Source organism: Mustela putorius, unplaced genomic scaffold (assembly GCF_011764305.1).
Source record: "Mustela putorius furo isolate JIRA1106 unplaced genomic scaffold, ASM1176430v1.1 tig00000873_pilon_pilon_pilon, whole genome shotgun sequence".
In the NCBI taxonomy this organism is placed as follows: Eukaryota; Metazoa; Chordata; class Mammalia; order Carnivora; family Mustelidae; genus Mustela; species Mustela putorius.
The window spans coordinates 6,199,834-6,225,505 of NW_025421504.1; the positions used below are offsets into that span (position 1 = coordinate 6,199,834).

The window sequence follows — 25,672 nt, forward strand, 5'->3', positions numbered from 1 at the left end:
TAGAGGCCGCCCTGGGGACACCCAGAGCTCTAAAAGACGACACAGAGGCGGAGGCAGGATGGAAGCCAGCTGAATTTGATGGAGTTTCCTTACACTAGGGTGGCTGGGCACAGGGGGTAGCCAGACCTGCCCCATGCTGCCCGGGGCTCCAGGGCAGGAATGAAGTTCAAGGTCGAGGTTGATGCTATGTCCTGGATGCAACAACCTGACAAATCATGTTAATTAAGGACACAGAAATCCCTCTAAATTCTGATACTGCACTCAAAAAATCAAATGAACGAAAATAAGATGCCCAAGCCATGGCTCTGAGGAAGATGGACCCCTGTCCGTTCCGCAGTGTCACTGCTGTCACTGGGGATCCTCACCAACCCCGGACTTGGTCATCACTTGGGGTTGCAAGGGAATGGGACCTCTCGCCAGGTCCCCCCCATCCTTGCTTGGTGTGCGTTCCAGTGAGGTCCCTGGGGAGTGGCAAGGGGCTGGAGCACTCCCGGAGGAGGAGCAGGAGTCTGCTTTCTGGTCGGGGCAGGATGGAAACACATTCACCTTCCCAGAAGTAAGGGAAGAGCTTATTTCTCTAGAAAAATCAGACTCACCGATGGGGGTGGGGGCAGGGAGGGTGCTGGTGCTGATTTAAGTGTTGATTGGAGGAGGAGCAGGGAGTGAGTGAGGAGGAGGGTGAGGGAGCAGGGCTGGGGCCTGGGGGCTGGCCAGGCCCGCCCAGCTTTCCTGGGCACCGGCAGGAGGATGCTCAGAGGTTGCCGAAGAGCTCATTTTTCTTGCTCCAGTCCATCTGCGGGGCCCGCTTGCTGCTGCGCTTCTGATGGGCCCTCTCTTTGGCCACGGCCAGGGAGACGCTGAAGTCCAAGATGGGATCGGAGGAGGAGGAGGTAGACGAGCGGGCCGTGGAGTCCTGTTTCCTGGGGCTGTCTTGGGAGTTCAGCTGCGAAGAGGAGGTGGCAGCAGAGGGAGGGAGTCAGTGCCCGGCCAGGCGCCCCGGTCCTCAGCCTCAGCAAGGTGGCTCCCTTGGGGCAGTGCCCAGGGAAGCCAGGTCACAAGGACAGAACGTGGCACAGCATGTGACCTCCAAGGCAGGCTGGTGTGCCAGGAACGAGCGTGGCCTGGGAATGGGCTTCCTGTAACTCAGTGCCACCCTCTGCCCACCCAGCCAACAGCCTACCTCCTCACTGGTATCACTGGAGGTGGATCTTGCCAGGGCTGATCTGGGGCTGTCAGAGGCCACCTCGGTCAGAGCTTCACGACTGTTCTCCTGGCACAGAGAAGAGGAGTGTGGGTTGGCAAGGGATGGGGTGGGGAGGTCCTCAACAAGGAAGTGTGTTCCAGGGAGAACAGGTGCCCTGGTCTGAGAAGCCCCACACAAGCCTTTCCCATCGACCCAGAAGCCACACTGCCTTAGTCTGTAGGAGAGTGTAGGGGGTTGGGGGGGCTGGCTGGCCAGCCTTGGGGATTGACATTTCACATTCCTCTAAGGATCAGAGGGCAGGCTGGTTCTACCACCCGAGTGGGAGGGGCCACCGTGGGATTAGCTAAACTGCTCACATGCTCCCACCCCCCACCCCCCACCCCCCAGCTCTCCCAAAGTAGCCTTCAGCGTCGACTAGCCTTTTGGGCCAGTGACCGTGGAGGGGCTTTGAGGGGGGTGTGGGGATCCCAGGGGCCTCTGCCTGGCACAGGGAACTGTGATACTCCCTGAATTTCCTGCAGCCCACCTGCTTCCTTGGACTTGACCCCAGGAAGCTTGAAACCTTAACCCCAAAGCAGCTAAGAAGGGCTTTGGAGGAATAAGAGGGATGAGAGTTCTAGGCCCACAGATGGGGTGACAGAAGGTTCAGGTGACCCAAGGCCACCCTCCCTCCACCGCAGTAGCCCCTGGGGATGGGAACCCTCTGAGCAGGCCCTGTAGAAAGCTCCAGCTCTGTGGTCGGCCTCGGAGTCAGCCTGTCCCAGAGTGAAGGTCCTGGCCAAGGCTTCAGCTTGGTGCTCAGCCTCTGCCTGGGCTCCTCTGCGGCCGCGGCCGGCACCAGGCCCCACCATCTCTTCCCCAGCCTCCGCGGCCTTCTCTTCCCTTCTGCCCAGGGAGGAGGGGAGGAGGGGCTTTGTTCTTCCAACCCAGACTGGAAGTGGCAGGGCCCAGGCGGCGTGCGTCCAGACACTGAAGCTCTGTTCTTGGGGGGAAGAATGGCCTCTTCTGTACGGTGGGGAGCTGAAGGCGGGGCTTGTCACCAGGATAGCGGGCTGCAAGGGGCCCCGCCAGGCCTCTCCTCTCCCTCCTGCCTAAGCGCTCCACACAGGGGCTGAGGGGGGCACTGCCGGCAGCTCCACAGCTCAGGGCTCAGGAGGGGGCCGCAACCTGAGCCCAACGGCCCACTGTCCCAGCCGTGCTGCCTTCCAACCCTTCTCCTACAGCCCCTGGCTTGTTGCGGGCCAGAGGAGCATCAGGGGGTCTTGCCTTTACCTTCTGAATCTCCCCGTTGGTAAAGGGCTCAGGCAAGGGACCTAGGAGAAGGGGAGAAAAAACAAGAAACCAGCAAGGTGAGTCCAGAAGCTCTGGGGGATGTGGCTGGAGCGGCGCCCGGAGAGGAGGAGGGACAGCTGCCGGGTTTGGCCCGTAATTAGACCTTGTGCCCTATGTGAGTGTTTGAGTCCCTTGACTGCAGCCCTCCTGCAGTACGGCTGCCATCCTGGTGACCCGGCACACACACACCTCAGCGAACAAGCTTCACAAAGCAACACACACCCTTACCACCTCGTAATGCTCTCCTGTATTTTCAATTCAGTTTCGTTTAAAGTAGTACGCTAGTCTTTGCCTGCTAGGTAGATCTCACGAACCACAGATGGGTCATGAACAATTTGGAAAAACTGCTGTCCTTCAGGGGGAGGAAATTCCAGGCTGCCTGCCTAGGAATCATCTGGGAAGCATGTCAGAAATGCAGATCCCCAGGCCTGGGAAACACACCCCCGACTCCGGGCAGCAGCGGCCTCACCTAAAAGAGAAAATCATCCCCACTCCTGCTTGCCAATGTGCAGGTTGACGGGGTGCTCAGGAGGAGAGAACACCAGCCTGGGGTCCCCCCTTGCTGGGCTGAGGCAGGGCCCCGCCTGGCTGTAGGTGGGACTGTTCTACCGCTGGGGCTGGTCAGACTGTGTGGGTTTCTTCGGACTCTTTCTTCCCTATCAACGTGCATCTTTCCTGGGGCCTGGACTTCAGGCATACCTGACTCACCACTTCCCCCCTACTGCTACCCACCCTCTCCCCATAGTGGCTGAGCACGGGATCGCTGGGACACGGGGACCCTCACCCACTCCCCACCCCCACCCCCTGGTTGTCTCTGGTGGTCAGGAGGCAGCTGCTGGGAGGGCGTTCTTCTCTGTGGGGGGCAGGTATACCCAGCTGGGAGGAGTGAAGGGCAGCCTGGAGACACCCCCCCCTCAATACCTGGGAAGGATACTTGCCCTCAGGCCCCTCCCTGTGTGGCTCCTCAGGCCAGAGGCTACAATCCCCACAATCACCACCAAGATTCTCAGGGCCCATCCCACCCAGCCACAGAGATAAGAAGAAGGAATGTCTGAGGGCTGATTCCTTAGGGGTAGGTGGGGGAAGGAAGCTGGAGGCCTCAGGGGAAGGTATTTCAGCAGCTGTGAATCCGAATCTCCACCCAGAGCAAGGATGGAGCTTCGAGGGCCTGGATCTCCCCCTCACGGAGGAAGGCGACTATCTTGAGTTATCTATAGCTTCTGTGAACTCGGGAAACAAGGATACGGCGGTGCTCTGCCTCCCAGGCCTGGAGTCTGCGTCCACCTGACCCCTCCACCCAGAGGCGAAGTCTGTGCCAGGACCTTTAGGTGGATCACCCCCTACAACTAAAAACCCCCCGACAACCTTAGGGAGGCCCTGCCCACTGCAAAGTCCAAAGAGGTCCCACCCACCCTACTTCGCCTTCCCCAGGAGCCATCTCTCCAGGGAGAAAGTCCACACCAGGGAGAAGAGCTTTGCTTAACTCCTTCCTGCCCTCCAGCAGCAGCCTGGCCCCGTTGGGCTGGGGCTTGGGCAGAAGGAGGTGCCAGGCTTGGCAGCGTGTTGGGGGTGGGGTGGGGAGGGCAGGGGCCCGGGAACCAGGGACCAAGGAGGCACCCACTGGCGTCTAGAGCCAGTGAGCCTGGGTTTCCAAGACAACCTGAGAAGGGAGGGGAGGCAGGGGGCCCCTGTCACTGGACTCTGATCTGACCAAGCAAAGCTGGAGTTAACCCTTCCCTTGCATGAGCGCTGCCTGGAGAACCTACTACTAGGGGGGCAGGGGCTGGGACGGAGGCCTCCCTTCAGTGCTGAGGCTCTGGTCTGGGAATAAGTACCTCCGTCCGCCCAGTCTCACCATCCCTCGTGATGGCTCAAGCCCGTCCACTGCCATCCCGGCTTCCTCTCCCGACATCAGGCCCCTCTTTTCCCCAAACTCCCCTGAGGGAGGGGGAGGAAGCTATTAAACAGGAAACTGTCCACCCGTCAGCCAGGACACAGTGAGATCTAGAGCACTGGCCACCAACGTCCCTGACCCCGGGGCTTCCGCTGCTCACCGCTCAGGTGCTCCTGAGATGGGATCACTCTGCATTTCTTGAAGAACTCATCAGTCTCCTTGTCAACCACCAGCAGCTTGGTCTCATCCCCACCGGCTTTGATGGCGGACACCACGTCCCCGTGCTGCTTGCCCTCCACGCAGACCCCATTCACCTGTTGTGGGGGGAGGGGAGGTCAGGGGTTACTGGCACAGTTTTAGGGGGGCAGGTGGAGGTGGTGTGAAGGGTCCTCTTCCTGTCCTCAGCCAGCTGGCAGTCTGGGGACACGAAACCCACCTGGCCTGGGAGTCCTGAACTAGAAGCCAAGTGGTTCTCCCACTTGACAATCAAATGAAGAGGCAGGACACGTGAGAAAAAGCCAAAGAAAATATCCAGAAAAGACTAAACAAACACAGCTGTGACAGAAGGACAGGAAAGATCGGCGAGGCCTGGGATGGGCCTGAGCGTTTCTATGTACTTGTGTCCGACTTCCCGCTCTGGGCCGTGGTTTGCTCACGTGTAAAATGAGAAGTCTTGGGAGAGCGGTTCTTCTAGCTCGAAGGTTCTAAGACTGAGATTCTGGGGCTCGCCCATGGCAGAGGGTTCACGTTTCCTTTCCTCCCGAGCACCACACAAAGAGTTCTGAGTGCACCTGCCACCACGGAGGCCTCAGGCAGTAGGGACACTCTGTAGGTGACCCCACATGTCCACTGGAAGGGCTGGGTGGATCCTGGGCTACTGAGTGTCTCTCTCCGTCAATAAGAACCCAGAGAAGGTGGGGGGAGGGAATTAGGCTATCGGCCATCCATCGCCCTTCCTGCCCGCCCTCCGGCCCACCCACCCACCATGATTCTCCCCTCTCTGGTTCCCTCCCTCCCTCCATCTGGGCTCCCTGGACCCCTTGCGCCAACCAAGGAGCAGGCGGTGTGATGGCTGCCCCAGGAATGCTTGTCTGTGTGGAGGTAGGCAGGAAGCAGGTGCCTGGGAAGAGGCTGGGAAGCATTACCTCCACGATGCGGTCCTGAGCCCGGAGCCCTGAGGCCTCGGCAGGTGAGTCTGGGTCCACTGCCCGGATGAACTGGCCCGGCCTGGACTTGTCGCTGTGCAAGTTGAAGCCGTAGCCGTTGGCGCCCTTCTTCATGGTGCAGAGCCGAGGCCGCAGCTCCCGCTGTGGGGACAGAGGAGGATCCGTGGCCATTCTCCATCCTGTTAGGTCCCGCCCTCCCAGCCTGGTGCCAGACCCCTTCCCCTCCCCCACAAGGAACACATGGGACTAAGGCAAGTTTGCAGGTTCCCACACAGCAATCTGAGAGATGCTGGGCTGGAACCCAGAAGACCTGGCATTGTCACACACTGCCCAGGTGCCCCCTCCAAGCCAGTCACCTCCTTCTGGCAAATGGGAGGCGGGACCAGATTAACTCGAGTCCCTTCCCTTGTGATGTTCTGAGGTTAATTGTGTTATTTTGATTGCTACCTTATGCCTCCCCAGTAGAAGTTCTGTCTGGTCCCCTCTGGGGTTGGGGTGGCACCGCTGCCAGCCTGGCTGGGTGACTGGGGGTTCTGAGCCCCTTGGTACCCAGTTCTCTGCAGCAGCGGAGACAGGGTGTTTACTGAAAGCTGGTCAGTGTGTTTACAGTAAAGCCTTTCCCCATCCAAGCCAAACAGCCCAGCATAAAGGAAGCAGGCAGCCAGATGACCCCAGACCTGGGGGAATCACAGTAAGGAGTCCTGGACAGGACAAGGACCCCCGCCAGCAGAAGGCTGGGGGCAAAGGCAGCAGCAGAACCCCAAAGACCCTGCTGGGGAAGCCTGCATGGTGAAAGGGCTATGAGAAGCAGGGCTGGGCTGTGGGGAGAGCCCAGCGTGGCTATGGCCACGGCCCTGCCAGAGTCGGGACTGAAAGGGCCCAGGCAGAGTTCTCTCCGGCGCTTGTACACTCGGCTGAGAATGGTTTTCACCATCCTTGGTCCAACTTAAGCCGCTTAGCTTAGACGCTGCAGCCCTCGGACCCATTTACACAACGGAGGGAATCCGGGTGTGCGCAGGCCAAGCAACTGAAACCTCAGCCAGAAGCTTGAGCCCAAGGCCTGACTTGGGGGTCCCTCTCCCTCTCCTTCCAGGCCTGGAGCTGCAGCAGCCAGCCTGCTAGTGCCCAGTGACCCCCAGGCCACGAGCAGAGGAGTCAAGGCCCCCTGCCCCAGTGTCAGCTTCCCCACCTACTAGCTATGTGACCTGGGGCAAGTAATTTCCTTCTTGCGCCTCGAGTTCCTCATTCATAGGGTGCCAGGGTCGCGGGGAGGCCAAGTGAGAGAATTCACATAGGTGGGAACACTTGGCAACTTCAAAATCCCTGTGCCTGAGCAGACTTTCCCAGCGCTGGCCACCCTACTGATGAGTCACATTAAGCCGGGAAGGGAGATTCTGGGGGGTAGGGTGCGGGCCAGGCTGCTCTGAGTCGCCAGTCCCCAGCTGGGAGCAGGGCTGGCCGGGGAGGCAGGGAAGGAGAGGAGGGCTTAGGGGCCTCCTGCCCCAACTTGCCAGTCCCAGCAGGCAGCTGCCATGTGGGGCTCCCCACCCTTTCAGTCTCATGGGGGGCGGGGGTGGCCGGAGGGTGACTTTGCCTTCCTTTAACTGCCCGGGCAGGTCTTTCTGTGTTTCAGGATGTTGGTGGGGTTTGTGGAGAGGAAGACAGGAAAGAGGTGATGGCTGGACCCGTATCTCACCCTGATCTGGGCCAGAGGCCGTGGGCCCTTCCCTGGTTTCTCCTTCAGCAGGCTGCCCTCATCCCATATAGTAGCAAAGCCAGAGAAGCAAGCATTAAAGGGGGGGGGGGCAGAGGGGAGCCCCAGTGGTTGCAAAGCATCTTCTCTTCTCCCCAACTCTCCCTGTCAACAGGGTCCAATTCCAGGAGGGGCCCCCTCCTCCCAGCGGCTGCTTATCCCCCCGGCAGCCCCCACAGGATCCTGTTTGATAAAGTGAGTGAGGCTCTTCTCCCCTCCAGCTAATCCCGCCACGAAGCTGCCAGCCCAGCCCTCCCCCAGGCCCAGGTGAGCAGGAACAGGTCTGACCAGTTGCCACCACAGGCAGGCTCAGCTTTCTGCCCCAGCCAGGCCGAGCCCGCAATCACCCTGAGAACCGTGCAGCTCTGCCGTCCCGCTCCTCCCCACCTCCTCTCATTCCAAAGAGTCATCTTTCCCATCGCAACCTGGCTGGGGCCGGGCACCCCCATTCTCAAGGCCGGGAAACCGAGAGTCCAGATGTCAAGCCCACGGCCCGATGTCACCCAGCGAGCTGCACAGTGGAGGAGCCGGAGCGCTCACAAGGTCTCTGACTTGGACCCCGTGTTCCTCCCACCATCCATGGGGTGGCTCCGAAGGACCCAAGTCCAGACTGGGAGGAGGCCTCAGCAGGAGTCATAAACATGGGCTGCTCTCCCACGGCGGCGCAGGCTCTGCTGGGAGGCGGCCGGCCGCTGATGAAACCACAGCCTTCCTTCCGGGTCCTCAAGGCCTCTTGCGGCCACGGCTCCAGCCCGAGCTTGGGATAAGCAATGCAGCAGTGGGCAGGCCTGGGCTGGGGCAGCCTAGCGGTTCGGGGAGAGCTCCTGGCCAGCAGAGCAGTCAGGGCTGCAGGCTTTTCTTCCTGATCCCCCACATGGGCATGTTTCCCGGAGGCCCGTCATTAAGGCCCGGAGGGCCTGCTTTGAACCTCACTCCCCGCCGCCAGTCCCAAGCCGTGGGATTGGAGGAAATGGGACTCAGCTCCCCACTGCTCCCTTTCCCTGGTACTGGGACCTGCTCCGACCCTCTGGCGGTGTCTGAGCAGGGGGACAGGAAGCTCCAGGGGGTTTTCTGACATGTTCAGACACCTATAGGGCCCCATACAGCACCCTCCTACCCAAGGGAGAGGAGGGGGCTCATCGTCCTTCCAGGAAACCAGGCTGTTTTTCTCCACCCCTCCCCCAGCTGTCTCCAGGAGGTGTCCCTGCCAGATGCCGAGTCAGCCCATCAAAGCAGCCCATCCCAGCAGACCAGGGTGGAGGCTGTCCTGTAGGAATTGTGGGGGGCGGGGGCAGCCTCCCTGGGGATCTGGTGGGAAGGGGGCAGGGACCGGGGCAGAGCCTGGCCTTTGCTGCTCCTGGGCCCGCACCCCCAGAGCTGAAGTAGGACCTGGGCTCTGCCTCTGGGGAAAAGGGGGTAGCTGGAAAGTCCAGCTGATCTTGCTCCTGGTTGTGAGGCCCCCAGGGGCTCAGGAGGGGTCCAGAGCTGGGGGTGGGGAGGGGTCTTCAAGGGGAGCATGGCCTCAGAGCGTTCAGAGTGCCAGGCAGGGATCCCAGACACCATGACAGGTCAGAAGCAGAAATCAGGACCTGCTCATGAGGCACCTGGGGGAGACTCGGAAGCAAGAGGAAGGAACAAGAGGCAGTGGTGGCCAAAGGACAGCGCAAATGAGATGGGGTGCCTGGGGGGTGGGACTGAGTCTTCCAGGCAACACCAGACAAGTTTTCCAGAAAAGAGCTTGCCAGGACAGCTGCCTTCAGACTCTTCTCCTGGAACCTCCCCCCCCCCCACCCCAGGTTGGCAGGCTGTCCCGAATCCTGTCACGGGCCCCCGTGGCCCCCGTGGCCATCCGCTCCTTTCCTCCTTCTCTCCCAGGGAGCCCAGCCTGGCCCCACGTGGCCGCCCAATCACCTCCACCCACGCAGCCCAGGGAGCGGACGGCGGGCACGGAATTCAATAGGCGCCACCAGCAACCACCTGGAAAGCCGAGGAAAGTCGATACCCTAATCCCAGTGCCCGTCTCTGGGGAGCAGGCCCAGGGCCGCTCCCTGTTCCTCCTCGGGGAGGGCTGCTGGGGGCCAACGCCCCAATGGGCCCGGCCCCTCCCTGGCCGGTGTCATGGTGATGGGCCCTATAGAAAACAGCCAGGCTCCTTCCAGAAGGCCAGGCAGCTCTGGGCCCCAGAAGGAATGGGCTGTTAGAGCCGGCAGACCACCAGGGTGGCTAGGGGAACAACAGAGGTGACCCTCACCTTCCCAGACTGCCCCTCCCCCAACACAGCCCAGCCCAGCCCAGCCAAGGCTCTTGTTTACGCAGATAAGATTGAAGCCTGCTGCCCCAGGGAGAGCAGCCCCAGCAACAAGGGGACAGGGGGGTGGGCAGAAGGAGCCCTGGTGCTTCTGGCGGGGGGTGGGATGGGGGGGACGCTGGGCATTAGGAAGAGCCCAGCAGCTGCCCTGGGAGGCAGGTCCGTGGTTCCACAGAACTCTAGAGACACAGCTTGGGTCTGGTGCCAGCTCTTCAAGGAAGCCATGATGGATGGCGAGAGCTGGCCTAGCCTGAGGGTGACATGTGACTGGGCAGCAAGGGGGCACTGTCCTCAGGGCAGGTTGGGAAGTGACCAGGAGCTCAGACTGTTGGCCAGTGGCCAGAGCTCGAGGCTAGAGGCATCTTCTCCTCACCCGAGGTACAGAAAAGGCTCGGCGGCCACTGACCCGTGCCCACAGGACCTTCCCCACCCAGGTCTGTGCAGACAGGGATGTTGGCCATCTCCATTTGTGACAAAGCTCTAGCCCTTGATCTTGGCCTTCCTGTTTCTCAGTGGGACGGCCCCTGTCAGGACCCCAGCAGGGTGATCTGGGTGGACTGGGTGGGCTCTTGGAGGGAGACCTACGGTCAAGTGGGAGCTGCTTCTCTCACGCCCCACGCAGGGGCCCTGCGCCAGCTTCTCTCCTCCTGGTGCTGGCCAGAGACCCATCCGAAGGAGTTTGGCTCAGGTCTCCCCAGGGCTGGGCAAGCCTGGGACGGAGCAGGCTGGTACGTGGGCTGCTGCCTGGCTGGACTCCCTCCAGGCTGGCCGCCCCAAGCCCGAGCGCTCGGCAGCCACTGTTCCCTCATCCCCTCTTCTTCGTCACCCTCCTTCCCAGAAGTCACTGGATTTAAGGGCCGTCCTGAAGGGACAAAGACCTTCAGAGAGCTTGTGTAACTGCGGCTCTATTAAAATAACAAATAGAAGCTACTGTTTACTGAGCCCGTACTGTGGGCCAAGGGCCACACCGCGATTATATGTACATTTTCTCATTCAAACCTAATTCCAATATTGTGAAGAAGGTATGACTGCCCTCCTTCCCAGATGAGGGAACTCAGGTTCAAAAAGATCACATCAACCGCTCAAGTCCACAGAGGAGGGGAGGAGAAGTCAGGCTCGGAACTCAGATGGGGAACAGCACGTCCAGTAGGAACACAGTGTCGGTCAGGGAGGCAATTAAAAATTTCCCAGGGTCACATTGAAGTAAAAAAAGTAATTAGAAATTAATTACAATGACTTTATCTCACATAATATGCCCCAAACTGCTATCATTTCAACAGGTACTCCACTTCAAAATTATTAACAGTGTTATTTTATGTCTTTTGGGTTGTAGGAAGCCTTCAAAATCTGGTGTGCATTTCTAACTTCCAACACATCTCAAGTGGGACCTGCACAGTTCAAGTGCTAAGAAGAGCCATACGTGGCCAGTGGCTGCCACCAGGGTCTGCTGATATTCTAGAGGTCTCACTCCCAACTCTCAAGCTGTCCGCCCCCCAATTTTTTTTAAGATTTATTTATTTGGGGGGTGCATGCGCAAGTTGGGGCAGGGGGAGAGGGAGAGCAAGGATCTCGAACGGGACTGTGCTGAGTACAGAGCCCCACCCCAAGGGCTCTATCCCAAGGCCCTGAGATCGTGACCAGCGTGGAGAATCACCAGTGGGATACTCAACGGACAGAGCCACTCAGGTGCCGCCCCCAAACACATTTCTACATCACCCCCGCCCAACACACACACACTTGAATTGGGCACCACAACCTTGTAACACACCCAGGAGGGCAGGAGCCTTTGACTCTGGAAGTCAGAGGTCTAGCCTCCAGACAACACAGCAATGAGGGAGTGGCCCTTTTGTAGGGCATAGGAACCTAAACATTGCCCAGAGGGCTGGAGACAGGGTGAGCTGTCCTACTTCAGGGGTGAGGCAAGGCTAAGGCCAATAGGTCAAGGTTGGCCTTGGGGGGCGGGGCCGGGGAGGGGGGGGTTGTGCTACAGGGAAGCCCCAGAGCCAGCAAGGATGGGTTCTTAGGATGGGGGGGGTGTTAGGGTAAGGTAGAGACTTGGTGGGTGGGCTCCAGATCCCAGCCCATCAGAGATGGGTGGGGCCAGGAGCCAGGCCACTTCTGTGCTGACGCACTTTCCTGTGATGCCACAAAGGATACCCCCAAGAGACAGAAGCTACAGGGACCCTTCCTTGCAAGGAGCTGGTGAATGTATTCCACTCACTGTGATGGCTCTTATGTAGCCCAGAATGCGATGGTCAGAGACCCCCAGCTGGACAGTCGGGCCCTCAAGTACAACCCAACTGCATGGCTGAGTGGCTATGCAGGCACTGGAGAGAATTGGGGTAATAACCCCTGTCCACGTGGGGCTGCCCCACCTGAACTGACCAAGACTCCGTTTCCAGGGGGACACGGGCACTAGTATCTACCTCATGCCGTAGTTTTGTAGATTGAATGACATAAGGCATATTATTTTTTTAGAGATTTATGTGAGAGAGAGAGAGAGATTTGAGGCTTGATCTCACGACCCTGAGATGACCCTGAGTGGAAATCAAGACCCGGATGCTTGATTGGCGTCCGAGTGGATGAGCCACTCGGATGGACTAAGCCACCCAGATGCCCCGACACAAAGCATGTCTAGCACACAGCACACTGCCGGGCACTAGTAATAGTCATCATTTACTGAGCAATCACTGTCCACTCACAAAAATGGAGAAACTAAGACCTAACTTGCATGACTGTCATAGGGGAACCATGGAAATCCATCAGTATCTTTAGGACACAAGGCTGCACTAGAACTGAATTTCCTTCCCCGCGGGGCTGACTTCATCTCAGAGCAGCAAAAAGCAGAGCATCTCATACCGGCCTTGAGAACTCTGCCATCTGTCTGCAGAAGGCCTGCATCTCTAATTCCTAAGTGGTCCCTCACCTCCCCAGGGCCCCGTCGGATGGGAACTCTGGAGACGAAGAGAACGGCCCACATCTAGACATACGGAGAGTGCCCCATTTTGTCTCCAAGAGAATTCTCACCAGAATTATTGATTTAACTTCATAGGAAGCTGAAGGTAGGAACCAGGGGAGAAGAAATCTCACATCTGTGGCTTCAGAGAAGGAACCACGCTCACACCATCACATACCCTGTCTACTTCAAATCCAAACATCCTACAGCGCAGACTCTCTTCTGCCCTCCCAAACTCCAACCTGCCAGTGGGAAATGGCCCGCGTATCCTGGGCCGGAGGTTGGGAGGCTGCCAGTGCATTGCGCCCACCCACTCACCCACCTTGCTGCCTGGGACGCCTGCACTGTTCCTTTTGTCTTTAATTTAAATTTTATTTATTTATTTTTAAGATTTTATTTGAGAGTGAGTATGACTGACCTGAGTAAGGGGGATCAGAGGGAGAGGGAGAAGTAGACTCCCCACTGAGCAGAAGGCCCGATGCAGGGCTCAAGGCTCCATCCCAGGACCATGACCTGAGCTGAAGGCAGTCACTCAACTGACTGAACCATCTAGGTGCCCTGGATTTATTAAGCAGGCTCTGTGCCCAGCGTGGGGATCAAACTCACGACCCCAAGACCAAGAGTCACAAGCTCCATGGACTGAGCCAGCCAGGGTCCCCGGCCTGCACTGTTTCTGCCTCTGGGATCAGGGTCAGTCAGGTCTGGCAAGAATGTACCTCAAGCTAGGCACTGACACACACACCCCTATCATCTCATCAAACTTCCCCCAAACCCTGCAAGGTGGGTTCTGGTGTTCCCATTTCACAGAAGTAGGAGCTGAGGTTTGCAGGGAACAATGGACAATTTTACCTTTCTACTCCCCAAACGGAAGCTGCTAGCAGGCAAGAGAAAGGAGTAGGTAGGTTCTGTCTGGAATTTCGATGTCTGGGGGTGTTGGACCGAGATGAATTAGGATAAAAGTGCCTGATGGCTACTATGCACTTGTTCATTCAAAAATTATGTGAGCCCCTCCCTGCTCTGCGCCAGGCACAGCACCAGGGATGTAAACACAAAAGCAGCCACAACCTTCACCCTCCTCACCATTGCAGTGGGTCAAGATCATGAACAGGTGATTTGATTGTTGTGTGCTCATAGCCATAAAAGATGCAGAGGACAGGGAGGAGGAGAAGGAAGGAGAGCAAAGAAAAAGCTCGTTCTGCCTGCAGGGTCGAGAAAAGGCTCTGCGGGCTGTGAATGGTTTTGCAGTGTGCCTCATGGAGAAGAGAAGTGACAGGTTCCCAGACTGATGAAGGGTCTTGTCGGGCTGCCAGACTGGGAAAGGCTGTGGAGCACCTTCTGATTATTCCAGAACACTGACCTCCGACCGAGCATTCAGACAGCGCCAGGCTGGGACACAGCAGCACTTGCCCAAGGAGGGGCAGGACCAGGGCTGACAGCCCAAGAGTGGGCACGTAACAATCACTGTGAAATACTTACCAACTCAAATACCAACATTTGCTGAGCGGTTCCATGCCAGGCATGGAGCTACTGCCTTTATGGACCTCCCCATGTAACCCCCACCCAGTGTAGCCGCCCCTATGCTCCCAACTTACACAGGAGGAGACAGAGGCCTAGGTTAAGTCACTCCTGCTTGAGGTAGCTCAGGCCTTGGGGCCCATCCACACAGGGGCGGTGCTGTGAGCAGGAGTGTTGCTGCTCCTCCTTCAGAGGGGGTGGGGAAAGCTACCAATGGAGCAGGTGGACACAGCTGCAAATCCCTCCCCCTCCTCCTCCAACAGTACTACAAGCATCATCCCACACCCTCTGCCTATAGGATTCTCCACCCAGGGTGCTCTTCCCAATGAGATTACCTGCCACCCAATCTCTGAGTGGCACTTGTCCACTGAACGCTTTTTGGACGTGTGAGAACCAATGAAGATACCGTTAACAGTCCCCACTTTGCAAACAAATTCAGGCTAAGTAAACTCATTAGTAAAACTCAAATTCCTTATGTGAGATGTCTTTAGGAAAAATGTCAGTTTTACTATGTTTACTGACTTTTTTTTTTTTTTTCAATGACAGGGCAGGTCACCTGCATGGCCGCCACACCAGATTTCATGGGCATTTCCTACCAGAGGGACTGGCACAAATGCCCGGGCAGAAGGTGCTCAATTCAGCATCCACCTGGGGCTCAAGTACTTCCCACTATTCGTAAAATCCTAGAGGAAATAGGGGTCACTGTATGACAACACTCCCCACTTTACAGATGGGAGAACCAAGGCTCAGAGAAGTTGTGACTTGCCTGTGGACCTGAAACCCCAAGAGGCCTGGTGATGGTGTCCCCAGGACCAGCTGGAGGGTACCGTACTACTTCTCCTGGCCTGAGAAATATGCACAAATGCAGATGTCCCATCACCAGCTGGGGGAATCCGATTCTGAGGGTCACCCAGACAGCAGAAAGTCAAGCTCCACTGGCTTTTCCAGATGGCATGGTGGGAGAGCACAGGCTGGTCAGGCCACCAGGCCCCTGGCATCCTCCAGCTCCCCTAGGATCCTTCCTCACCCAGCAGCAGATAGACCAAAAAACCCACAAAAACAAAAACCAAAACCACACCAACCAAAACAACCCCCACAAAAAATCAAAAGGGCAAGGGGAGGAGCCGAACATAACGGCATCTCATCTCGGGCGGGGGATGGGGAGCGGGGAGGTGGTTACTTATGCCAGTGCCAAAGTCCAAAAGAAAAAAAAAAAAAAAAGAGGGAATGACAAACTGCTACACTCAGCTCAGCACAAAGTTCAAACGAGATCCTCCTGCCTGGGATCAGAGGTCATGGTTTCCAACTCCCTGGTATCGAACCCCTGCCAGGGATGCCCCGGCCCCTCCCCCATCCTTGCCAACACCAGCTTGGCAGAGCAAGGAAGCGCGAGCCTAGCAGCCCTGGTATTGCCAGCGCCCAGCTCTGGCTGGACAAGGCTTCTGGCGACCTCACTTCCACCAAACCAGCTGGTCCTCTGGGGCTCCACCTTCTACCTTAAGGCTGAAGGGTGCCTTTTTTCTGTCCAGAGAGGCTTCTGCCGGCATCACAGACGCCCCTGCCACACGCTGCCACCAGGTGGAGAGCTGGCCCAAGCCAACCGGGCCCTGGGAGGCCCAGGCTTTGCTCCCCCTAGTCTGCACCCTCAGGCCTCCCCCTCCTTCACTCTGGGGACACAAGGCTCTCATCACAACTCCTGTTTTGTTACTGCCCCTCCTGCAGCTGATCCAAACTGGGACCGTTTGGGGAAACACCAAAGATGGGCAAAAAGCAACCAGTCAGCTTGGTGTCCAGGAGACTGAAGTGAGACAGGCAATCACAGGGCAAGACCACCTGTCCCTGGTGAGTTCTGTTGGCTTCTGCAGGGCCCTGCGACACCAGGCTACTCTCTCCACACCTTCGTCCCAGCCCTTTCTTTTCCTCCGAATCCTCCCCTCCCGTTCCCAGACACAAGCCAGCTTACGCCTCACATTCCTGAGACTCATAAATCCTCCCGGTGCCAGAGTCGCCACCACCCCCGGAGACGCCTCTGCACCTCCTCCCCGGACCCCACCCCCACACATCGCCCGGAGCCGGTGGGGCTCCCTCTCCTTAGAAGTCACACCGTACTTCAGGAGAATGAAGTCCCGCCAGGCTGAGGTTAATGATACACGCACCCGCCCGCGGGGGTGGGGCGCTGCCTGGAGAAGCCTGTCGGCGACCCCTCTCCTCCTGGTGCGGGGGCTCCGCACAGAATTGGGAGTTGTTACTCCTCTAGCTTTTTGAAGTCGGGTGGCGGCTGCTTCGCCCCAGCTGCAGCTACCATCCTCAAGGGGCCGGGGAGGAAGCTGGCACCTCTGGGGCGGCAGGGAGTGGGGTGTGCGAGGAGGGACAGAGTTGGGGGGTTCTGAAGAACGGGAACAGACACCGCCAACAGAGCCGAAGAAAGGGGACTGCGCGCTCCTCTGAGCCGCCCTCTCTCACTCCCGCTCCCCAAAGCCAAGAGACAAGCAGTGCCGGAGGCAAGGCGCTCAGGGTCCTAGCCCAGTCTGGGAAGGGGCGTGGGGGTAACGGGACGCAGCCCCAAGCCAGTGCGACCTGTCGGGAGGCGGAAGCAGTCTCCCCCTCGAGGATCCAGTTTCTGAAAGGGGAGGCAGGCGCGCGGTTGGGCGTCCGAGGGGCGGCTGGGTCTCCTCTCGCTTCCCCCTCACACCCCCCATCCAGTCGCCGCCGGGTTAGGGCCCACACGTACCCGCTCCGGACGGCTCTTGTCGGTTTCGCGCGGCTCCGGCGCCGCGGCCTGCGGCTCATTTTCGCCACCAGCCTCCTGCGCCTCGGTAGCGGCGGGGGGCTCGGCCTGCCCGGGCCCGTCCTGGGCGTGCAGCAACTCCTCGCGGACCTGGACACCCAGCTTCTGCAGCCGCTCGTCCGTCTCGGGGTCGACCACCAGCAGGCGCACCGCGTTGAGCGCGGCGCGGATGCGGCTCACCACCTGCTGGTGGGTCTCCTTCTCCACGTTCTCGCCGTTCACCTCCACCAGCCGGTCTCCGGCCAGCAGCCCCGCCTTCTCGGCTGGCGAACCGGGCTCCACCAGCCTGATGAACTGGCCCAGCTTGCCCTTCTCCCCGTGCAGGTGGAAGCCGTAGCCGTTCGGGCCCTTCTCCAGACAGCAGAGCCGGGGTAGGGGCGCCCCGGCCGCCGCGTCCGCGCTCATCTCGCCCTGCGACGGCTCAGTGGTGCGACTTGGGGTCCCGTGGGGAGCCGGAGGCGGGACGGCCCAAACCTTCTCCCCGCTCTTCGGACCGGCAGGCGGGAGGCAGCCCTGCTGAGAACCCCCGCGCCGCCGGTGGGCTGAGCGAACAGGTGTGCGGCGAAGTGCGGCCGCGAAACTGCGAGGAGCCCAAGCCGGAAAGCGCCGACCAATCCCCACCCCGCGCGGCGACTGAGCGCTCGCGACTCCGCGCCAGCCCCTTATTCCGGGGGCGGGGCCGCACCGAAGGTGTGGACATCGCGGCCCAATCAGAGACCAAGAGCAGGGGGCGCTCGGGCCGGGTGAACGACGCCGGCCAATGGGAACGCGCGGGGGCGGGGTCGCGTGCTCGGCGCGGCGCCCCGCGGCGCGAGAAGAAAGAGGGCTCAGGAAGTGGAAGTGTTTGTTACCAAGTGGCCCAAGTTGAGGCGGGGGGCGGGGCGAGTTCCCGGTACTGGGCGGAGGGGCGCTTAGGCTTCTGGTTTCTCTCGGTTTGGCGGGGATCGAGGCAAGCCAACCCACGGATAAAGGACTCTTAACGTTTTAACGACCTTTAGCTAAATCCTCTTGTGGACTCGAGTGAGGGGTTGGGAGGGTAGGGACTGGGGAGCGGCTGTTGCCGGGGAAACGGCTCCAGCTCCGGGGCGGTGGGGTCCACCTCCGACCCAGTAAGGTTGTTCGAATAACGATATTTTCCCGTTCGTGGGTTTTGCGTTGTCCAAGGACGCACGCTTACAGGGGTGCGGGCTCTCATCCTCGCTGGGACAGTATGAGGGCTCAGTAGGGAGCCCAGGCTTCCCGGGGCTGCCCACTGGACACAGGCCAGCTAGGACAAGGGTGTGAGCACTGGCCTCCGCGTTTGGCCAGTAAGTAGGGGAAGAGAGGCAGAACAGAGTCAGGTAACCAATCTCTTGAGTACAGGGCAGAGGGAAAGGAGGGGAAAAAAAAAGCCCGAATGGGACCTTAAGACAAACCTTCTTTCAGTTTCTTGCAGATGAAAGGCTGCTCACAGAAGTTGGGGAGCAGTCTTTTAAGGGTGAGGGGAGCAGTTGGGAGCATTGATGAAGATCAAATGATTTGGGCAGTCAATGACCGTTCCCCCAACATGCAGTAACAGTCAGCATTCTCTCCCCTGCCCCCTCTCCAAGCGCACCTCAAAGAAGCAAGGGACAGGGCGTGCTTTCCCAATTCTGCAGTTTAATTCTGAAAACACAAATGCTAGAGGCCCAGAGCCAGCCCATGTGATTGGAATGCCTGCGACCTGCCTTGGGCCCCAGAAGAGCCCAGCAAGGTCAGGCTCCTCCCTGCTCTGGATGGGAGAAGCTTTGGAGAGCTTCCTTATCAGGCCCAAGTCGGAGCTGCTGACTCTGCTCAGAGAGCAAGATTTCTGCCTCAAAAGCAAATGCAGTAGCCTTAGAAATGTGCAGTGTGTACTTCTTATTCTCCTCCAGGTCATGACCCACATGTCTCCTGTTCACCTCCGATGGCCAGGGTCAGGGTTTTGTGGGACAGGTGACCTTGGCCCCACATAAACTCCTTGCCGCCTCTCTCCTTAACCCAACCTAACCCGCGTGACTTTGTTTTCTACACATTGTGTTGATTTACCTAGAAATGGGTGACCTCTTACTCCTTAACCTGGTTCAGTGGGAAGGGACACAAAGCAGTTTTGGCTGTGGTGGTGTCTGTCTGAGGGGAAAAGGCATGGTGGTCAGGGAGGAGACCACGCTTGGGTTGGGCAAGGGCGGGGGTGGGGGTGGGGGTGGGTGGAGGATAGGTGTGGGGTAAGGTTTGCCTGGTTCTGCTTCCCACCTGCTCTGAGAGTCAGGCGTTCCTCCTTATCGGATTCTTAACTCAGTAGAAACACTGGAGCTGCTTGCAGTAGCCTGTGGGGCTGCCTAACTCCAAAGTGTCGAGACAGGAGAAAAACCTTGCCCTAGCTTTGACTTTAGGAGTCTAAGGGCACAAGCAAAAGGGTAGAGAGCCCTCCACCAGGGATTTGGGGGAGGGGGAAGAGAGGGGCTTGCCCCTGGCACCTGAGGTCTAGAGAACAGGAACCAAATGTGTTCAGTCTGTGGACTGGAGGAAAAGGGGTACATCCCAGAGTGGGGCTAGTAAGGCCAGAGGCAGCCAATACAGACCTAGTCTGTGCTACTCCTCTCTCCCTTACCCACAGAGCTCTGTCACTGCCCTATCTCCACATCGATTACCTTCCCTGAGCCTTGGTCTGGCACAGGGGCGCATCTTACTGGGGAAGACATTCCGGGGGAGCTGGAGGAAGTAAAGCCGTGGTCTGCTGCAGCTCTCCAGCTGAGGTGGAGCCCCAGTGGGGTCAAGGCCTGCCCTTCTGCTGCAGAAGTGCATCACTGCCCTCTGCTGCTGAGCTGGAGAATACCACCCTTGTCAAGGCAAGGAGGGAGCCTGGGGCCCCTAAGTCCTAGTACCAGCAGGCGAAAGGACCACCCGTTCTGTCTCGTGGTTTTCTGGTGCCCACCCCTCCTTTTTTGTATTACATTATGTATCATTAAAGTGAAATAAATACTTTACCCTCCCCCAGGATGTAGGGAAGCTACAGGAACTAAGGTAAGAGTGGGAGTACAGCTCCCTCTTGGGAAGGGGCTGTGCCCTGGGTCCCCCGATTCCCATCCGTTCAGAATAAACCAGCTCTGGGGGAGAAGGCTGCATCCGTGAGGGCCTCTGGAGCCTCCTTTCAGCCCCTTTGGGATTCATAAGAAGGAGCAGCAGCTGGGCTGTTTCTTCTGGGACTCCACAAAGTCTCGGATCTGGAAGTGGGGCCCATCGGGCTGCCACAGGGCTCTGTGCTTCAGCTCCCTTGAAGAGGAAGAAGCAGTGGGCTGGGCAGGGAGTGAGGAACTGCACCCTCCCGACTCCCATGACCCCGGGGCTACTGGACCTAGGAGGCACAGTGCCTGTAGGGCCAGGGGCTGGGCCAGGGGCCAGGCCCTACTGGATTCCCAGATGGTGCCACCCCATCCCACATGATTCCCGTCCGTGCTCAGCTCTTACTTGGCAATGGCCAGAAAGGCTAACTCCACATTCATGCCTGTCTTGGCGCTGGTCTCCATGAAGGGAACTCCATACTCCTGCCAGGAAGAGAATGTCCTCAGGGCCAGCCTCTGACTGCCCCCACCCCTCGTCCTGCCCACGGGCAGTCACTTACCCTGGCCAGTGTCTCTCCGTCCTCCGAACGGATCACCCTTTCATTGCTCACATCCGCCTGTCAAGCCCAGGTGGGTCACTCTGGGGAAGGAAACCTCCACCCCAGCCGGCCCCTCTCCTGCCTGGGCTGGCCCCTTTACCTGCAGGAGCAGCCACTGCCTGCCCTCTGCTGGTGGCCTGTGGGACTGCAGGTGGTATGATTGGCTTGGAGCCAGGGTTTCTGCCTTGCTCAGGCTGAGTTACCCAACTCCCAGCCAGGGGATCCTACTGCCAGTTGGGGGAGATGGGAAACTCTCCTTTGGAGGGGTGTGGTGACCAGCCTCAGAGGGGTGACCGTAGTTGGGACTCGGATTTTAGCTCTTCATCTGTGACTGCTTTACTGGGATCTAGTGGGGGCTGAGCGTCTCGGCCACCCTGGGTCTCTCAGAGGGCAGCCTGGGCTTTCCCTGGAGGGGGCCATTTCCAAAGCGTTAAGAGGGCAGATGAGATGGGCTGAAGCTGCCAAAGAGGTCTGACCCCTGACCTGGAGTCTGGGAAGAATCCTCTGCTGGAAGGCCATGCAACTGACCCTCTTGGGGCCTGTGTGGGGCTCGTGAGAGGGGAGGCGCAGGGATGGGCTCGCTCACCTTGTTGCCTAGCAGCATGATCACCACGTCCCTCTGGGCGTACTCATGAATCTCAGTGAGCCAGGCCTGTGGGAGAGGGTGAGCTGAGCCAGGCTGTGCCCGAGAACCAGGCCTTCTCCCTCCCTCGGCTCATTCTTCTCCTGCCCGTTTGGTTTTCCCTGGGTTACTCACAGGTCCCCTGCCTTCTCTTATCTGCCTCTTTGTTCTGGCCTCTCTGGTCCGGATCAGCCTTCCTTGACCCAACCCCAAGTGTGCAACTCCCCGTTCTATGGAAGATGCAGATGGCAGAGCTTTATCTCCTAAATCAGCTGGTAGTCCCCAGCGATTTCCCGGAGTGACTCACGGAGGATTCTAGCGACACAGAAGGGCTTAGTGATCGGAAAGATTGTGATGGATTAGTGATGTCTACCAGGAGTAGGGAGTTGGAGTTGGAGGTGGCAATGCACGTGCTGTGGATTTCCATCCTCTGTAGAAGCTGCTTTATATCTACGTGTTTTGGTCCCCGAGCGCCCCCTGCCCCCCATGGGCTTGCCAATCCCTTGAGATCAGGGAGATGTGAAACCCTTATGGTGCCGTCCGCGCTCAGTGCTTGTACTTACTGACTTATCCCTACTCTGCAATAGTTTGGTAAGGACAGACCTGCTCACTGAATCACTGTTGTTGCCACCTGGGTAGTTGTCCAGGGCGGAGCGGGGTACTGGGCGAACTCTGTCAGGAATGGCACTCACGAGTCACAGCCAGGACTGAGCAGGTGGCACAGGCACCCAGCGGCCTGCCTGGCCTCCCCGTCCACAGGCCGACCAGATGCCCAGCGGCAGCTTATTCCTTCTGAGTCACAGCGCCTTTTGAAAAAGGCGGCAGTGTTCCCTGCTCTGCCCCCTTCCCCACAAAGCAGGAAGCAGTCCTCGCTCGCGGAGGGCCCACCTTGGCTGCTGCTGAGGGGCGCGTGAAGGGGACCTACCCGGATATTGTCGAAAGAAGACTTGTTGGTGATGTCATAGAGCAGGAGCAAGGCTGCAGGGGGAAAGAGAGATCACACAGGGAACGTGGGGCAGAAGGCTGGGTCTCCCGGGTGGGCTGGGGAAGGGCTTACCCTGGGCATCTCGGTAATAAGCATGGGTGACACTGCGGAACCGCTCCTGCCCGGCTGTATCCCAGATCTAGGAGGGGATGGACAGATGGTCAGAGGGAGGCAGTGCGCCGGGACCGGGCTGCGTGGAGGGAACCCACGCGGAGTCCGACAGCTGTGTGTGGGGGGGGGACACTTCCTGCACTAGGGGCTCAGGGCCTTCCGAAGATCCGATGATGTCCGAGGTGCTGTTATGGAGCTCACGAGCTCATTCAGGCTGCGGCCTCTTCCCTAGCCCAGGGCTTGGGGGCGTCCAGTCTCCCAGAGCGGATGAAATTTGGGAAACTGGAGAAGAGCTGGAGCAGAGCAGGCCCGTCTGCAGGCACGTGGAGAGAGCGGCCTGTGAGCGTTTGACAGTAGAGAGTGTGCCTGGGAACTGCTTTTTGGGCCACCCTCCTCGTCCTCCTTGAACAAACAAAAGCACAAAAGCTGTTTCCTCTGCGCCCCACAGGAAATTGCCCCAGGCTCAGGGCAGGGCTGCAGGCCTCCTGCGGTTTGGGTGCAGAGCAGGGGCGGGTGCAGAACAGGGGCGGGGCCCTCCATCCTCCCCTCTCCCCGGCTGTTCTGGACTTGGTCTCACCTGCAGCTTCACCCGCACACCATCCACGGTCACCACTTTGTTCTGAAAGAGACAGGGGCAGGGGGAGGGTGGGTTTGGATGGCGGGGAAGGCTTGGATCCTTGACGTCCTACAGAGCGGCAGACGTTCTGTTCTGGTTGCTTCCCGGGGTTCGAGGGGGTGCAGTGAGCCCCCTAGACATCTCCAGTCAGATTTCCTCTTCAGGGCAGCAGGACCCCGTCTCCCCCCCACCCCGCCCCATGGCAGAGTTCTTTTGGGAACTCGTCTGCTCCTCTTACAACATGCCAGGGCCTGACTCTCCTGACCTCAGAAGGTGACTCAGGGCTGGACACTGGGGGCCCCGCCTCTTTCCCACTTTCATCGGTGCCTCCTGGAGCTCAGCCCCAGCCTGCAGAACCAAGCCCTTAGAGATAAGATGCTCGTCCTGGGCACAGCAGAGGATGGGTCTGCAGGGTGGTCTTTCCCTCTAGCTGTTCACTAGTTCTCCTAAGTGAAGCTTGGGTTCCTTCCCATTGGGAGGGAGGCAGCCGGCCCCTGCATGGCTGCCCCCTCACCCCACCGCCTGGGTTAGACCTTACTGTCCTGGACCCCGTGGGTGGAGAATGGCAGAGCGCTATACAGCCCTGACGCGGTTTTGTAAGGGTGGGTTCCTCGAGACCACAGGGAGGGAGGCTGATGAGCTTAGCTTTTCAACCCAGTGCAGTGGGGTGCTTCCAGGAACTCAAGACCTGTTGACCTCTGAGGCCTTGCCAGAGGGGCCTAGCTCAGAGGGCCATGAGCAAGACAGCAGAAGGCCAGGAAACTCAGCTCCCACCCTGGGATGTGTCTGCCCTGCTCTGGGGCAGAATTTTAAGACTCAGCGTGTCATTGCTCAGATCCTGTAGGTGGGCAGAGAGCCCCTCCACCATGCCTGGACTCCTTGAACCTGGCTCCCTCTGTGGTCCCAAGGGGGAGCACCCCTGGTGCCCTCTGGGGAATGACCCACAGCGGCTTTGAGGAGCCAGGGCCAGAGAGGACAGCACGCTGTGCCTGAGCCCTGGCCTGCCCCGGCTTGCTGCTGGGAGGAAGAGCCTGCTGCCACCTCACCCTGAAGTCTATGCCGACCGTGGCTATGAAGGTCCCGGACAGGAAGGCCCCGTCTTTGAATTGGATCAGCAAACAGGTTTTGCCAACGCCTGAGTCTCCCAGAAGCATCACCTAGGAGATGGGTGGGGGGGGCAGAGGCAGTTACTGGGGAGTTGGGGCAAATTTCTGGGCTTCCAGGGCGAGACCCTGGAAAGAGGGCCAGAGGGCCAGGGAAGGCTGCTGTCAGTACTGAGGGCCACCTGCTTCTAGAAAGCCCGATGCTGCCTTCACCCTTTCTTTCCTCTCGACTCCTTGGCTCAGCTCATTTCTCAGGCCCTCCCACTGACTCTCCTGTCCTCACCCAGTTTCCTGCGTTGAGACCTCAGCACTCACAAGTCAGCAGATGTGCTCAGTGGCCCCAAAGAACCACCTCTTCCAGAAAGGAAGTGTTAATACCGTGGACAGGGATTATCACCCAAGGAAGGCTATCAGATCTGATGGGGCGGGCACGGTTGTATGCAAAGGCACGTTCTAAAATTACCACTGCTGTTGTTTTCTTTTCTTTTTCTGGTCACAGAATTTATCTGAAAGTCTCTAATGACATTTTATGTTTATAAAAGTGTTGCATAAACTCGGGAGGATTGAAATTTATACCGAAACGGGGAGACGATGAGTCTAAAGTTTCTTCGGCAGAAACCTCCCAGGTGGGTCAGATGGATGCAAATTAGCATCTCTGGGTCACTTTAGGGGAGGGAATGTGGGGTGGGGTGTGTCCCTGCCCTCGTGTTGTCTGGTCAGTCTCTGCTCATGATCTTTCAGGGACAAGACAAGCGGGGACAGGGACAGGGAGAGGGAGCCTTCTGTCCAGTCATTCCTCAAGCTTGGAGAACAGAGGTCTGGACCTAATGCTGGGATTTTCCCAGTTGGCTGGTTAGATACTTAATGGGTTGAGCAGGGACTAGGTTTGAGTTATTTTTGAGGCTCTGACCTTGACAGCGGAGCCCAAAGGCATTCCTGCTGTGGGCACGGGGTACTAGGATTAGCTAACTTTGGTGGAAAGGTAAGGGGACTGCGCAAAATGTACGTGAAGGCTGGGGTCCTGGCTTGTAAATGGCTACTGGGGGACTTCGGGAAGATTCCTTCACTGTCCTGTGGCATGCTTTCCACAGTGGCTAGAAGGGAGGAAGGATAATCTCACCGAGGTCTCTTTGGAGTCTGTTAATGACTTGGACCAAAAATGCTGATGTCAAGTGCCTGAGACTCAGGGAAGAGTGGCCTGGGGCTGGGTACTCCCTGCCTGCGGCTCCCATTCCCTCTAATTTGGCCCAAGGAGCTTCTGCCAGGCTCCTCCTACAGATGCTGCCTGGCCCACAGGAGACGGAGGGCTGGAGGCCGGGCAGCCCTCTGGAGCCAGCACTTCTCCCTGGCTCCTGTGTCCTGGCCCCTGAGGAGGAAGGAGGGAGGGTGAACTGCAAACTTTTCAGATCACAGCTGTCTTGAGCAAAAGATGCTCACCAGGCCCCAGCCCCCCAGCCAGGCGATTCCACCAAACACAACTGCCCAGCCTTGCCACCTCCTAGACAAACAGGCCAGCTGGCTTCTCAGGCCAGGAGGTCAGGCGGTCCCCACCAGCCTGGGGCCTGGGCCTTAGCAGCTCCCCCTCCCCTGAAGGCACAGGGGCCCATTTCCTGCCACCAGCCCACACAGGACGCCTATCTCAACGGCTCCGGGTGGGTGAC

The 25,672-nt window shown here is 58.7% G+C and overlaps 2 protein-coding genes across 8 annotated transcripts in view; both read right to left on the reverse strand.

Annotated features, from left to right (window-relative positions):
* Window positions 1-54: 54 nt before the first annotated feature.
* Window positions 55-17,562, reverse strand: SLC9A3R1 (SLC9A3 regulator 1). The gene is made up of 6 exons (XM_004748998.3): window positions 16,860-17,562; window positions 5,576-5,737; window positions 4,591-4,744; window positions 2,477-2,517; window positions 1,181-1,270; window positions 55-943 (listed from the first exon to the last, which is right to left on the reverse strand). Exons 1-6 carry the CDS (start codon window positions 17,319-17,321, stop codon window positions 752-754), a joined length of 1,101 nt encoding a protein of 366 aa, XP_004749055.1. The 5' UTR covers window positions 17,322-17,562; the 3' UTR covers window positions 55-751.
* A 972-nt stretch (window positions 17,563-18,534) lies between these two features.
* Window positions 18,535-25,672, reverse strand: part of RAB37 (RAB37, member RAS oncogene family) — a 57,474-nt gene continuing 50,336 nt past the window's right edge. For 2 of the 7 annotated variants that reach the window (XM_045085944.1, XM_013054453.2), the window contains 8 exons: window positions 22,870-22,911; window positions 22,254-22,320; window positions 22,122-22,174; window positions 21,161-21,226; window positions 20,675-20,719; window positions 20,536-20,592; window positions 20,382-20,458; window positions 18,535-20,186 (listed from right to left, as the gene is read on the reverse strand). In XM_045085944.1, coding sequence (XP_044941879.1) covers window positions 20,081-20,186; window positions 20,382-20,458; window positions 20,536-20,592; window positions 20,675-20,719; window positions 21,161-21,226; window positions 22,122-22,174; window positions 22,254-22,320; window positions 22,870-22,911 — 513 coding nt within the window. In that variant the 3' untranslated portion in view covers window positions 18,535-20,080. Of the gene's footprint in view, window positions 20,187-20,381; window positions 20,459-20,535; window positions 20,593-20,674; window positions 20,720-21,160; window positions 21,227-21,331; window positions 22,175-22,253; window positions 22,321-22,869; window positions 22,912-23,954; window positions 24,066-25,672 lie in introns of those variants that run through there. The other 5 variants (XM_045085945.1, XM_004749001.3, XM_013054452.2 and 2 more) reach the window with 4 other exon arrangements.

Excerpts from the sequence above, each read along its gene's own strand:
- SLC9A3R1 (XM_004748998.3), bottom strand. The coding sequence starts at position 17,321 with ATGAGCGCGGACGCGGCGGCCGGGGCGCCCCTACCCCGGCTCTGCTGT. Across the intron at positions 1,271-2,476 it reads CCAACGGGGAGATTCAGAAG|GAGAACAGTCGTGAAGCTCT; the intron begins GTAAAGGCAAGA and ends TCTCTGTGCCAG. Across the intron at positions 944-1,180 it reads CCAGTGATACCAGTGAGGAG|CTGAACTCCCAAGACAGCCC; the intron begins GTAGGCTGTTGG and ends TCCTCTTCGCAG.